Source organism: Octopus bimaculoides, chromosome 1, assembly GCF_046866305.1.
Source record: "Octopus bimaculoides isolate indiv1 chromosome 1, ASM4686630v1, whole genome shotgun sequence".
NCBI classification, from domain to species: domain Eukaryota; kingdom Metazoa; phylum Mollusca; class Cephalopoda; order Octopoda; family Octopodidae; genus Octopus; species Octopus bimaculoides.
Genome location: NC_142928.1, coordinates 25,997,347 through 26,012,937, shown reverse-complemented (window position 1 = coordinate 26,012,937; position 15,591 = coordinate 25,997,347). Strand labels below are relative to the sequence as shown.

Genomic DNA, 15,591 nt, shown 5'->3' with positions numbered 1-15,591 from the left:
AACAGGAAAAGAAGCATTTAACCCAGACTGCCTTCTTCTAACTTTTAAACATAAAGAAGGATCTGTGATGATATGGGGCGGGGCTATATCTTGGAAATTCACCCTTCATAGCAGATTTAATAGTCAAGACTATTTAAGCATTTTATCTGATCAAATTCATCCTATGGTTGCGAAACTGCTTTCCGAGAGGTACGCAATATTTCAGGATGGTAGTGCACCGATTCACACAGCTAAATTGTTACTGAATGGCACGAGGAACATTCAATCGAAGTTGAACAACTTATCTGTCCACTATAGTCCCCAGATCTTTTATGTTGCATTTTAGAAATGCATGCAAGGACTCGATATCCTCCACCATCATCACTACTAGAACTAGAGATTGTTTATCTAAAGAATGGACAAAATTTCCTTCGGAAACAATTCAAACTTTGTACGAGTCCATAGCTCGTAGAATCTAAGCTATAATTACTGCCAAAGACGGTCCTACCCCGTATTAAATTAAATTTGTTTAAAATTTTAAAGTGTTTCCATTATTTTATGCAGCCCCTGTAGGTGGATGGATAGATAGATAGAGAGAGAGACAGACAGTTATATATATATATATATATATATATATATATATATATATATATATATAACTGCCTGTCTCTCTATCTATCTATCTATATATATATATATATATATATATATATATATATATATATATATATATATAGAGAGAGAGAGAGAGAGAGAGAGAGAGAGAGAGAGAGAGAGATTCATAAAATAAGCAAGGGAAATAATAAAGTATGTTAAAAATAGAATGGGAAAACTTCAGAACACAGTATTTTTCTAAGTTCACGTGTAATAAGTCAACTCACCCCGTACCACATCCGATTAACAGGTAAAACAGGAAACAAATAAGTTATGTCCTGGTTACTTCATGTATTCGCCAAGTCATGTAAGTCATGATTAATTTGTTCATAATAGAAAATCCTTCACTTCACCGGAAGAGAATGTTTCTGTAATTTTAGTTAGTTCCTCCTGTTTATATTTATAATTTCTTTAGTTTTGGAAGCTTTATGACATATGGTAATTCCACTGCGTCAAATATTATATATAAGTAATCTCAGAGTAGCTGATATCATCACAAGCTAATATTATTTTAAAGAGCTAACAGGCACAAGCTTTCTTTGATAATATATACACATATAATAATACTGTCATTTTTCGATTCCAAGTGACCAACCATTATAATGAATACCACCAACGTAAGTACACATACATTGTTAAAATTAACTGTTACATTTATATCTTTAGTCTCGTTTCTATGTTCACTCTTGTATTATTCATGGTAATATTTACCTTTGTTCAAACGAGTGAATCATTTTGCTGAAGTACCTTACTCTGATTATTATTATACATCTGAGACCTATTTTCAAGGCTTTAGTATAATTGATCTAATTCTTTACTTTCATACACACATATATATAAGTGATCTCGTATATTTTTATACATTTAGTATACACATGTAATTCTTTGTTCCCACTTCTAATTTATCTAAAATTGCAGTTGAGTATGTGAGAGCGCAAATTTAGCAGGTGATACAGTAGAATTTGTGCGAATGCTTTACAGAACATTAAAACAGAACAATACGAAGCGCATAATCTGTGTGCTTATTTTTCAATCTCTTTAGTTAGATATTGACCACTTCGGTCCTCACTTTCCATGGGAATCTTTCCAATAAGATTCTTCACTGAGGAATAAATCCTCTCAGTGCATACCAGCTTCCCATCACCATGCCATCGATGGTTTACAAGAGAAAGGGAAATGCCCACACCGCTTGACATCAGTGACATCGCACCTCATTTCTACAACTGAGGGTATTGGAGCAACATCAAATACTGTGTTTTGCACAAGAACGCAACCCACAGCCGGACCCGGAAATCGAACTTACGACCTCAGTATTGTGAGCCCGATGCTCTAACCACTGAGCTATATACTTATATAGTTTATAGATGAGAATCACATATTCTCCGCATAGTTCACACTTCGGAGTGCTCAAGAGGTTTATCTTTGAGCACACAGAGCTCTAAATATAAGGATAAGCAAATTAGTCATGTCGATATAAAAAAAAAAAATTTTATACATTTAATACAAATAATGTATATAAATTTACATAAAAAAAAGGCCCGACTTACACAGAATAGAAATGATATTAGCAATTAAAGCGGTTGAATAAGAGATTTACGAGACCAACTGCTGTTTCTGGCGGACGCGTTGTCTAAAATAATGATTGTAAATTGATTAAATCGTCGGATAATACCAGCCTCCCTCTTCAGTATGTACTCTTAGATTTTAGGCGATGACAGAAAGGAGATTCAGGACAGAATGATTTTCTGGAGAACTAAGTGTGTTAGGAGGAGTTGTGAGGTATTTATTTAGTTAGAGAGTAGTGGGAGAGGTAAATTTCAAGGTTAGAATTTAATAACGAGAATATTAGTGAGCAATAGTCGTAGAGGTGGAAAGAAGGAAGAAAAGAGAACGACTTTTTATGTAGTATGTGAATGGTAAGCCTTGTCATTTTATACGAAGGTTATAGAGTTAAAAATTGAGATTGTGAAAATCTGAATGCCCATTATTTGAGGGAAATAAGTTGACTAGCTCAGTGCCTGACGGTTTTTAGTAACGCATGTAGATAGGTATGAGGTAGGATAGAGGTGGGAATGAGTACTGGTGAGTAGTTGGTCAATATTGCAGCTGTTCTGGGGTCAAAGGAACTTAGTATTAGAGGAGAGTGTTATGGTATGGAGAGAAGAATGACATTGAAGAGAGGGACGTGAATATGTAGATTGGTTAGTTTTCAGAGGAGTAGGGGTAGTGCAATGTACTTTTCGCTAGGAGGAGAAATACAAAGGTAGTTGAAAGTGGGGAAGATGGCGAGGCTAAAAGGGAAGTGGGTAGTAAGAGTTTAGAGGAGTTTGGAAAAAGATTGAACGGGTGTGTATGAAAAAGAATAAGAGCAGGGTAGTATTTTTAAGTAGTAGATTGCCAAGCTGACTTTATTTTAGTTTGAGGTTATTTTGCATATGTATATATGAAGTCAAGGGATTACATCCTTTTAATAAAATCATGCAAGATGAGTAATACACCGGAAAAATCTATAAAGTAAAAAGGAGTTAAGAAGGCGAAGAATGGTTAATGGTTCTATATTTAAGAGATGAGGAATTATGTACGTTATTTATATTATTAACATTTGACGGATATTTGTCCCCATCTTGTTTGTTGTTAACACAGCGTTTCGGTTGATATACCACCCAGCCTTCATCAGGTGTCTTGGGGAAATTTCGAACATGAGTCCTCATTCCTAAAGTATTTTTTCCCATGATTCTGAGTTCGATTCCAGGCAGTGACCTGAATAATAATAATAATAATAATAATAATAATAATAATAATAATAAGAAGAAGAAGAAGAAGAAGAAGAAGAAGAAGAAGAAGAAGAAGAACAACAACAACAACAACAACAACAATAATAATAATAATAATAATAATAATAATAATAATAATAATAACAACAACAACAACAACAACAACAACAACAATAATAATAATAATAATAATAATAATAATAATAATAATAATAATAATAATCATAATAATAATGATAATAATAATAACATCGAAAAATACTTTAGGAATGAGAACCCAGGTTCAAATTTTCTCCAACACACCTGATGAAACCTGGAGGATATATCAGCCGAAACGTAGTGTTAACAATGATTTCGTTCATTCATTTAGCTATGTGTCATATTGAAATGCAATTACACATCTTAACATAAACATTTTATATCACGCAGGTTTCCCTCCAGGTTGTAATCTTCCTCCTCACCAACGTCGCATTGCTCATATCTTCGGCGTCAATTCCGACTCAGTGTAAAATACCAAAAGACTTGAAAGTCCAATACGAGAAACTATCCAGCGCAGCGATCGGCAATAACTTTTTTCTACCAGCTGAAATAGCTCCAGCAGGAAGTGACCAACAAGAACTGACCGAAGGGGATAAAACTTGCCCAACATCTTCTGTATCTACTGATATCATTCGCGAACGTTCAACCTGCCCATGGTACCTGAAAATTACCCACAATTCGACATATTTTCCTCCATCGCTCACTGAAGTCGTGTGTCGCTGTACAGACTGTCTGGACTCTGACAGTAACCACCAATGCGTGATGGTGTATACTGCAATGACTGTCCTGAAACGTACAGCTACATGTGTTGATGGACTGTACGTTTATAAACCAAGTGTCATCCATGTAGCCACAGCCTGTGTGTGTGCACGTAAAATCGATGTAATACCCGGAGGAGATGACGACGAATATGAGTCGTAATATCGGCCAAAATCATCAGACATTCAATTGTGTGTAACACAGAAGTTTTTCATAATGTTATGGAAGTTTCAGTAAACCACTGTGTGGTTGTTATAAGAAACACATACGAAACATGCACACACGAAAAATCATAAAAGCGTGCTCTCACGGTATTTCTATCTTTCTCGCTATCAATTTCTATCTCTCTCTTTCTGAGTATACATACACACAAACACAGACTCACACACATGGTGACAAACACAAACATGCACACACACTCAAACACACACTCACACACACACTTATATCATACAAATACAAATATATATGTACATTTAAATATGCATATATTTATATGTATATAAGTATATATTTGAAACTGCATACATGCATACATACATACATACATACATACATACATACATGCATACGTACGTACGTACATACATACATGCATACATACATACATACATACATACATTGGCAAAAAACAGTTTTGTTTCCTAAATGTTGTCTCGTAAATGAGTCATATTTCTTGCAAATAATATTGTTTTTGATTTTTTTCTATTTTGTAAACACTGAAGGGAACTCTTATCTTACTTACTAACATATTTAACTCATCATTAAAATTTCCTTTTTTATTTACCTAAACCTATATGAAGCTTCTTTTTATATAAATATTTGAAACCGATAAATGGTTGTGAATATGTTTACATATATATATATATATATATATATATATATATATATATATATATATATATATATATATATATATATATATATATATATATATAGAGAGAGAGAGAGAGAGAGAGAGAGAGAGAGAGATAGATAGATAGATAGATAGATAGATATAGTTATACACAAAGAGAGAGAAAGTGAGAGACAGAGAGAGAGAAATGTATAAAGTTAGGGAGCTTTTTCTTGTTCCTGACTTTTGTAGGATTACAGCCATTTCACAAATTTCTTCATGTATTAATTTCACTATGCAACGATTTATACTTGCATGTTTTCGTTCAAATTATTGCTCATCCTTATACAAAACAATTTTATATTCACAAATTGATTCAAATAGAGAAGCTAGCGTCCACAAATAATTGGCATAACACTACCTTGTAATTGATGATCACGTGAAATGATAGACGAGTCGATAAGGGAAGATCACTGTGATAGACGCAAGATTCTCTGAATCCATATACATATCATATAGTTACTTAAACACTAGTACTCAGTCCACTAGTACTCAGTCCACCAGTACATTCTCACTAATAATAACGTTTATGTAATATTTACATAAATATTTAATTTTAACTGTTATATAATTTTGAATCACACTATATATATGTGTATATTTGTATATATTTTAACATAATTTCTTATATGCGTGTGAGCGTATGTAGGTGTGAGTGTCCTTTTTTGTTCATGTGTATTTGTTGACAAACAGATGCTCCACACATACGCATATATTTGTGTGTGTGTGCGTGTGTGTGTGTGTGTGTGTGTGTGTGTGTGTGTGTGTGTGTGTGTGTTTGTCACGGTAACTGAAGAAATGATACTTCTAGAAAATATATTATTTAAATTTTTCAATGTATATATTTAAAATTATATTTATCATCCCTAGAATGAGTGTAAAAGTGTTTAAATATATTTTTCTGTTGCTGTTCCATAATTCAAGACATAAGACATATATATGTTAATTTGTATCATATATTTATTGTATTATAAAGAATTGGATTCTAAAATCAATAAAAATGCATTTCAATACATAACGTGTCCTTTTTTTCTGTTCATATTTTCTTTCTCTGACTTGGATATAGACTATAAATCTCCTCCACTCACTGACTACATGGCCAGCTGAACACTGATAAATGCACTTAACCCTAAAAATATGCAGTTAAATTTAGTGAAGCAATTTTCCTGCTCCACACTGGAAGGAAAAGCACTTTTGAGTTAACACTATCACCGCTTATACAGTTTGACCTCGTCTCTGTGACTATGAAACAGGCATATGAAAAGCGTCTCATTTAATCCAGGTATAACTTTAAAGCTATTACCTCACTAGCACGACACAGTATATATTCACCTCTGATACGAACGAACTGAGACTAGAATCGAAGAAATACACGAAAAATCATCTTCAATTTGCTTCACGTGTTATTATGATAGCAATAGTTCAAGAGGGCTAAAAACCTATGAAAAATCTCAAATTCCACATGCTACAGATTATTTTCTCTGAGTTTGATAAGGAATACCGCCATAATTTGCATGTTAAGTACTAAGTAATGAATTCAGAATTCCAAATGTTATTTGACATGATGCAAAATTGAGAAGATAAATAAGCACCAAAGAATCTTATGAAACACACCTAGAACATAATAGAAGTTTAGTACAAAGACTCAAACTGTTTTTGCAACAAGAAGAAGAAGAAGAAGAAGAAGAAGAAGAAGAAGAAGAAGAAGAAGAAGAAGAAGAAGAAGAAGAAGAAGAAGAAGAAGAAGAAGAAGTAGAAGGAATGTAGGTAGTATGATAGTAGTAAGGTGTTAAATGGTCAAGTGATCTAAATGTGGCTCGTTATGGATTGAGTCTGTTTTTGAATGAATTCTTCGGAATCTCTTGAGTGTATTATTTTTAATATTTGCGTGTGTGCCTTAGAATAACACAAACACACACGCAAATATTAAAAATGATACACTCAAGAGATTCCCAAGAATTCATTTAAAAACTGTCACAATCACTGCTATAATCCAAATAACCACTTTTAGGTCACTTGACCATTTAACACCTCACTACTATCATACTACCTACATTCCTTCTTATTTTCCTACATTCCTTTTTATTTTCCCTTCTTCTTCTTCTTCTTCTTCTTCTTCTTCTTCTTCTTCTTCTTCTTCTTCTTCTTCTTCTTCTTCTTCTTCTTCTTCTTCTTCTTCTTCTTCTTCTTCTTCTTCTTCTTCTTCTTCTTCTTCTTCCCTACCAAGAATTCACAACGACCTCGAACCCACAAGAGTAAACAATAGAGACAGAAACAGGCAGAAACAAGGAAAATGCCACTTGTATTTGAACAAATATTCTTTTCAAAATATGCAAATATTGTCTTAAAAAACTTTTCTTTTAATTTTTCCCAAATTGAATTGGTTTCCATACTTAGAGTTGAAAAAGTCTCAATGACTGAAACCGGTACTGAAATGTTTGTTATAAAATTATTTTAGCATTTTCTACCTTGATTTGTTTTCCATATATATCAACTCATATGTTCCTTTTCAACCTTCTACATATACATACACACATACATACATACATACACACATACATACATACATATATATATATATATATATATATATATATATATATATATATATATATATATATATATATATGGGGGTCTTAAAAACATGTTAGGATCCACAATAAGCGGAACTTACTTGCAGGTATTGGTAGTGCAAATCAGAGGTGCAATCTGTGTGGGTGTTTTTTCAAAACATTGTTTGGTTTAAAAAGCCACGTCAGACGCCATGAAAGGGCTAAAGTGTAGGTGCAGGAGGTGGTTAAACTCTGTGTAAGGAGTAGACAACCACCATACATATATATATATATATATATATATATATATATATATATATATATATATATATATATATATATATTTAAGTTAAATGTCGAACAATAGGATTGCTCAAGAACACATTGGTGGATAAAGATACTTTATTTTTTTATTGATGGCACCATTGTTTTCATGTTCAGAGAAAATCTTAACGATTTTTCAACTCAAACCCATGGAGGAATTGTTGTTCGTCTCCACCTCAGATTAAAACAAAAACGAAAAGAAGAAAAGAACAAAGGAATTCACGATAAAAACCCCATAAGAATTTTTTAATTCCCATGTTTTCTTCGTGCATCAATCCAAAATGGAGGCGAGCACCAAATCCTCCTTGTGATTGATCTGAAAATTTAACACGAAATCAACGGAGGACTACACTACAGAAATATTTGTGTGTGTGTGTTTGTGTGATACACATCTTACATATAATTACATTCATATATATACAGACATACATACATGCAAACATACATAAATACATGCATACATAAATATGTAAATACATACATACATACATACTCACATACATAGTATTGTATGTAGATATATGTCGTTATGCATGTATACTACATATATGAGATCGTAATTGTCAATCAAGTTTTGATCTAAATTACAATTCCAAACTATATGTCTGTAAGATGGTGTGCTAGGCCACTTATATCTGAGAATATTATAGCTATTTTATCGTTCATCTTAAAGATATATTCGATTGCAGGAGGTTCGTTAACAAAGTCGACATCGGTATTATTACCTTTTCAATCCGTACACCACAGCCATTCTTTGTTTAAAGCCTCTTGGAGGTCTTTCAAAATTCCTATTTTCTTTTTCGGATATTTACTTGTGTAAGTTTACAACAGTATAATTTAAGAGCAAATGTATCAGTTGCCGGAAACATGTTTATCTATGTAAAATATTAGACAAAGAAACCTAGCTAGCTCTTTCTTATAATTAATGCATCTAAAGCAAAAAGTTTTCATGTTTTCTTTTAAATACTAGCTTGGATACTTAATTTATGATTTTGCCTACGTGGACCCGCCTCCAAAATCTTATATGGATTTTCAGGGACCATATATACCCTGGTTGAGAAACACTGCTATAGATAATAATTATTTAAACAACGAAAATGACTTAAATATTAATAGTTCGATACAAATTTTTAAATGCTTCCTCTTGTTATAAACCTAAACAACGAAAACATTCGCAGGTTTTAAGCAACAGGAAAATTGTAAAGAGCAACGGGGTGACAACTTTTCAACACTTAAGACTTACAACAAATGAAAATTACATACTTTACCTATAAACAAAGATAGCTCTTGAAAGCCAATAAAATTATCAGCTTTCACCCTACACGCTCTCACCAGTAATTAAGTAACAAAGTAAGTCAACGCCTGACTTTGTTGATCTCAACACCTGACCTTGTTGACATCGGAATTCGAACAAATATCTACTGCCACTCCTACTTTCAATATAATACTCCGCTTTCATTTCCCACATATTGTTGTACACTTTCATAGATATCGACTGCTGCTGTAAGCCTTCTCAATAAATGTGGCCTACATTAGATTTTCTCATGATATGACTTTTGTATTTCTCTAATATCATATAATCTTAAATTAAGGAAATATTTAGTGGACGCAAATTGATATACAAATATGAAATTAGTTCATTATTTACATTTGACGGGTATTTGTCATCTTGTTGTTATTGTTGTTGTTGTTATTATTATTATTATTATTATTATTATTATTATTATTATTATTATTATTATTATTATTATTATTATTATTATTATTATTATTCAGGTCACTGCCTGGAATTGAACTCCGAATCTTGGGGTTAGTATCCCAACCACTACGCCATATGCGCGTAGGCAATTATGGAGTGAATTTTAGGGCTTATAAATCTAATATTTTCCTATCCTTCCTTAATACCGGTTCCCATATGCTATTCATATCTGCACTCGGTCTGTTTAGGAGGTTGTTGTATCCTAGCATACGTGCTGCTTCTTTTAGTTTTCGTATTTTCCAGTGGTGTTCTCTGTCTATTATTTTAACTTCATCCCACAGGGGGAAGTAGTCTCCATTTTTTCCATACATGATCAGCTATACCCGATTTATCAATATCTCCTCGTGTCACAGCTTTGCAATCTTCCACTACCATGGGATGGAGTACACGCAGTTTTGGGGATGGAGTACACGCAGTTTTTGGTCATATTCTCTTCTATTGGTGGTTTTACTCGAAGTGTTGTATTACTTTTTTATACTATCCAGATGTCATATGGACCGCATATCTTTTGTATCTTTTCGGAGAGGCCTTTCATATAGGGTAGACAGACTATGGAATGTTTATTGGTTTCATCCTCTCTTTTCTTTATAATTGGAGAGGATAGTATTGGGGGGGGGGGCAGTTGTTTCTTGAGGGTTCAAGGATAATATCTGTAAAAAGAGAAGATTCTAATGCTCAAATGATACTTATCTTATCGATCTTGAAAGGATGAAACACAATGCCGACCTTGAACCCACAACAGAAAGAAACATAGCCGAAGTGCTTTGGCTAGCGCGCTGAGGGTTCTGCCAGCTCATTGCCTGTTAATATTGATAAACATATATCAGAAAAATAACCAACTTCATATTTGTATATCAATTTGCGTCCAATAATGTTTCCTTATTTTAAGTTTATATGATGTTAGAGAAATACAAAAGTAATATCATGAGAAAATCTAATGTATGTAACACTTATTGAGAAAGCTCACAGCAGCAGTCGATAATCCTTCAACAGTACAACAACGTGTGGGAAATAAACGGAGGAAAGATAGATGAGGGATTAAGCTTCTGCGGAAAGGTGTTTTCTAGTTACATCAGGCTGAGAATTCACCAAGGGAAGGTGTGTCAGAAGAAAGTAATTTAACAGCGTTACATATCAGAGAGCCTCACTAATTACAGGTATAAACCTGAACTTGTAATATGGATAGAGTAGCTGCAGGTTTCTTAATAGTTCGGCGTAGATATTCATTGTTGTACTGATCTTCACCTTTATGTTACAATCCGTTGGGCAACTATGTGTATATATATATATATATATATATATATATATATATATATATATATATATATATATATATATATATATATATATATATATATATATATATATATATATATATATATATATATCTGTGTGTGTATGTGAGTGTGTGTACATATATATGTGTGCGTGTGCATGTGTGTGTGTGTGCAACTGTAAGTTTAAGAGGTTAATTTCATAGCTTCGTTTACCCGAGAAGCAATTTCGTTAAACCCATGCAGAAAAATAAATAAATAAAAATAGGACCGCAGCTGAAATTGCTCAGATAACAACGAGGGGAAAGAAGAAATAAATTGAAACGTATAATGAATGAACGCTCCAATTATGATTGAACGCTAGCTCCCTAAGTTATTTTTTATCCTCTCTCTTTCTTTCTCTCTCTCTCTCTCTCTCTCTCTCTCTCTCTCTCTCTCTCTCTCTCTCTCTATATATATATATATATATATATATATATATATATATATATATATATATATATATATATATATATATATAGATAGATAGATAGATATAGATTTAGTCAAAAGATTAAATGTGGTACTTAAAATGATTGAGGCACCAGAATTTGGTAGGATAAAAACCCAAATCAAAATCAAGAGATTTGTTGAATAAAATTTGAAGTTAAGCAACAAAAATTCAATAGGTTATGGCAGTACGTACGTTTCGTACAAGCTCCATTTATTCATGTAGTGAGAACACCACAGAAAATACAATGAAAATGTACTCCTCAGCTGCATAATGGAATTTCATTTTAGAAAGTCATTTTGAAGATGTTTGCGAAAAACAAGAGTAAGAGAAGAAAATAAATCTCGACTATGCTGCTGTTTGACAGACAAGTGAATCAAACAAGAATTTAAAATCTAATTGGAGGGATAGTAGTAATTTCAAATTTAGAGGAAGGTAGGTTAAGTATCGGTGGACAGCAGGTTAGGGGTAAATCAAGCATGAGAGAAAGAAAAAAAAGAAAAAAAAGGAAGTGGAAGGGCAATACCCTAAGGAGTGGTAAGAATTTGGAAAAAATTTAAGGTAAGAGAATTAAGGTCAAGGTATTAAAGAAATATATCTATTCTACAGTATAAATAGAATAATACAATGAAGCACTGAACTACTAAGTTCAAAACTATAGGGAACAATAATAATTAGAACAAGATAAACATATCCAGTTAAAATAAGATATAAATTAAAGTGGGGTGGTATTATTTATGGGTAAAACTATAATATTAATGGCCAAAATCCAAACAGAAAGAAAGGGGGAAGAGGGAAGAGGAAAAAAGTGAGAGGAATAGAGTTAGAAAAACAGGACTAAATTAAGAGAAATAAAGCTAGGGTTTTCGAAAAAGACTCAGAATAACTGAGAGAAAATGTAGGACTACTATCAGTGGGTTGGGAAAGGTTAAAATGTATTCTAAGTATATATTAAAAGTCATACCTCAAATAAAATAGTTATTAGTCAGGGAAATGAGAGAAACTAAATTAAAAAAATTAGCACGATTTACTTTTTAAAAAATATTTACTTTTTAAAATATTTAAAGGTGCGGGAGTAACAATGCACACATAGAACCCTAAGGTCAGATCTATTGTTAATTAGATTAGGGTTATCCTTAAGTTTAAAAATTTCGTAAATTTTCATAGAGCACAGTCCACAAACATCTTCAAAATGACTTTCTAAAATGAAATTCCATTATGCAGATGAGGAGTACATTTTCATTGTATTTTCTGTAGTGTTCGCACTACATGAATATATATATATATATATATATATATATATATATATATATATATATATATATATATATATATATATATATATATATATATATATATATATATATATATATGAAAGAAGGTTTGAAAATGCACTTATTTTAAAGATATTTATTTACTTAACCGGTTTCACTTTTTTAGAAAAAGATTATCGAAAGTCTTTGAGAATAATAAAAAATGTTAAAAAACAGTTTGAGTATTAATATGCATATATACATTCTTTGATGATAATAAGAGGAATATATTTAAAGTATAAAGCTTTGTATGAACTTTGTAGTGTTACATACTAATTATCACACATTCTCTGATGATAAGATGAAAATGTTTAAAACAGTGTAAGTATGAAAATACATATATGGAAAAATACATATACATATTATTTGATAATCGCAAAAATGAGGAGGAACTGAAGGTCAGTTCCTCCTCATTTTGCCTCCTCATTTTTGCGATTATCAAATAATATGTATATGTATTTTTCCATATATGTATTTTCATACTTACACTGTTTTAAACATTTTCATCTTATTATCAGAGAATGTGTGATAATCAGTATGTAACACTACAAAGTTCATACAAAGCTTTATACTTTAAATATATTCCTCTTATTATCACCAAAGAATGTATATATGCATTTTAATATTCAAACTGTTTTTTAACATTTTTTATTATTCTCAAAGACTTTTGATAATCTTTTTCTAAAAAAGTGAAACCGGTTAAGTAAATAAATATCTTTAAAATAAGTGCATTTTCAAACCTTCTTACATATATATTTCCACTCGTACGATATTCCACAACTTTACTTTATTATATATATATATATATATATATATATATATATATATATATATATATATATATATATATATATATATATATGCATATATATATATATATATATATACACACGCACACACACACACACACACACACACACACCTTCCTACGATCCCTTTTGATCGACACCCCCCTTTTTTTTCCTTCCCCCTCCCAAAAAGAAAAGCTCTACATTGTATTTGTCCCATCTTCGTTGAGCCCTGTGTGGCTAATAAAAGAAATGTATTAATCTATGTATGTATGTATCTATCTATCTATCTACATATATATAAGTATATATGCATGTGTATGTATATATATGTGTGTCTATATATGTATACATGTATATATATATATATATATATGTGTGTGTGTGTGGGTGTGTGTGAGTGTGTGTGTGTGTGTGTGAGTGAGTGTGTGTGTGTGTGCGCGCGTGTGTGTGTGTGTCTGTGTGTGTGTGTGTGTGTGTGTGTGTGTGTGTAAAAATAAATACAAAAAAAGGGTTCTGTATGATCGCGTATAGAGGAATATATTATTCTATTTCATTCTATTTCATTTATATTCTTGTAAAATTAATGTGGGACATAGTATATGGAATATATAATATATAATATAAAAATAGATGGTAAAATGAAATGAAGTATTTAATATCTTATTGAATAAATGAAATATGTCTTATTGAATATATGAAATACTAAGTATTCAATATAGAAAATTAAATATATAAAGGCGAATACGTATTTTCATACCTAGTAATATTCATCAAGGCCTTCGTCTACCAGTAGGTAGGTAGGTAGGTAGGTAGGAAAATAGATAGATAGATAGATAGATAGATAGATAGATAGATAGATAGATAGATAGATAGATAGATAGATAGATACATACATACACACATACATACATACATATATAAAATTGTATGGAGATATATGACGTTATTCATGTATATTATATGAATGAGATCGTACCTATCAATCAAATTTAGATTTAAGTTACAATTTCAAACTATATGTTTGTAAGATGATGTACAAGGCTGTCCATCGTACAGATCTAATCAAGTACAAGCGGTTATTTAGTGAAGTCGATAACTGTATTATTACCTTTTATATCCTTATACCACAGCCTTTCATTGTTTAAAGACTCTCGTAGGTCTCTTAAAATTCCTATTTTCTTTTTCGGATATTTACTTGTGCAGGTTTACAGTGATACACATTAAGAGGCCATGTATCAGTAGCCGAAAACATGTTTAACTATGTAAAACAAAGTAACCTAGCTCTTTCTTGCAATAAATGTATTTAAAGCAAAAGGTTTCCATGGTTTTTTAATATACTGCCATGGATCCCTATTTTACGATTTTGCTTGCAGAAAAATTGTAAAGAACAACGTTGTGACAGCGCAATTGTTCTACATTTAAGTCTAAGAACAATTGAAAAATGCATGCTTTATCTATAAACAAAGATAGTTCGCGAAAGCCAAAAAGTATTAGCTTTCACCATACGTGCTCTGACCAGTAATGAAGTAATAAAAGCAAGTAAACAAGTGACCTTGTTGACTTCGGAATTCAAACACGTAACTTCTGCCATGAGAACTACATTAGATTTTATGATATTACATTTGAATTTCTCTCACACTGTTTAATTTGAAAATAATGAATCATCATTGGGCACAAATTGATATACAAATATGAAGTTAGTTATTTTTCTGAAATTTGTTTATCAGTATTAACAGGCGATGGAGTGGTAGTAACCTCTGCACGCCAGGCAAAACGTTTCGAATATTGTCAGTCCTTGACCAATTCGACAATGTTTTTCATTCTTTCAAGATCGATACCAGTTGCGCATTAGAATCTTCTCTTTCTACTGATATTATCCTTGAACGCTCAGCCTCTCCCTGGTAGGTGAACATTATTCATGATTTAACAGTTTTTCCGTCATCATGTACTGAAATAGTTTGTTACTGTAGAAAGTGGTTAGGCACTGA

General features: G+C 31.7%; 1 protein-coding gene and 1 long non-coding RNA gene across 2 annotated transcripts; one reads left to right on the top strand and one right to left on the bottom strand.

The window, feature by feature from the left end:
* Nucleotides 1-756: 756 nt before the first annotated feature.
* On the top strand, nt 757-5,045 carry LOC149137512 (interleukin 17-like protein). The gene is made up of 2 exons (XM_089349705.1): nt 757-1,250; nt 3,837-5,045. Exons 1-2 carry the CDS (start codon nt 1,236-1,238, stop codon nt 4,365-4,367), a joined length of 546 nt encoding a protein of 181 aa, XP_089205831.1. The 5' UTR covers nt 757-1,235; the 3' UTR covers nt 4,368-5,045.
* Nucleotides 2,108-9,455, bottom strand: LOC128247067 (uncharacterized). Its single transcript, XR_008263510.2, has 2 exons — nt 9,245-9,455; nt 2,108-3,393 (listed from the first exon to the last, which is right to left on the bottom strand). It is a non-coding gene; the product is annotated as an uncharacterized LOC128247067 (long non-coding RNA).
* Between the last annotated feature and the right edge of the window lie 6,136 nt (nt 9,456-15,591).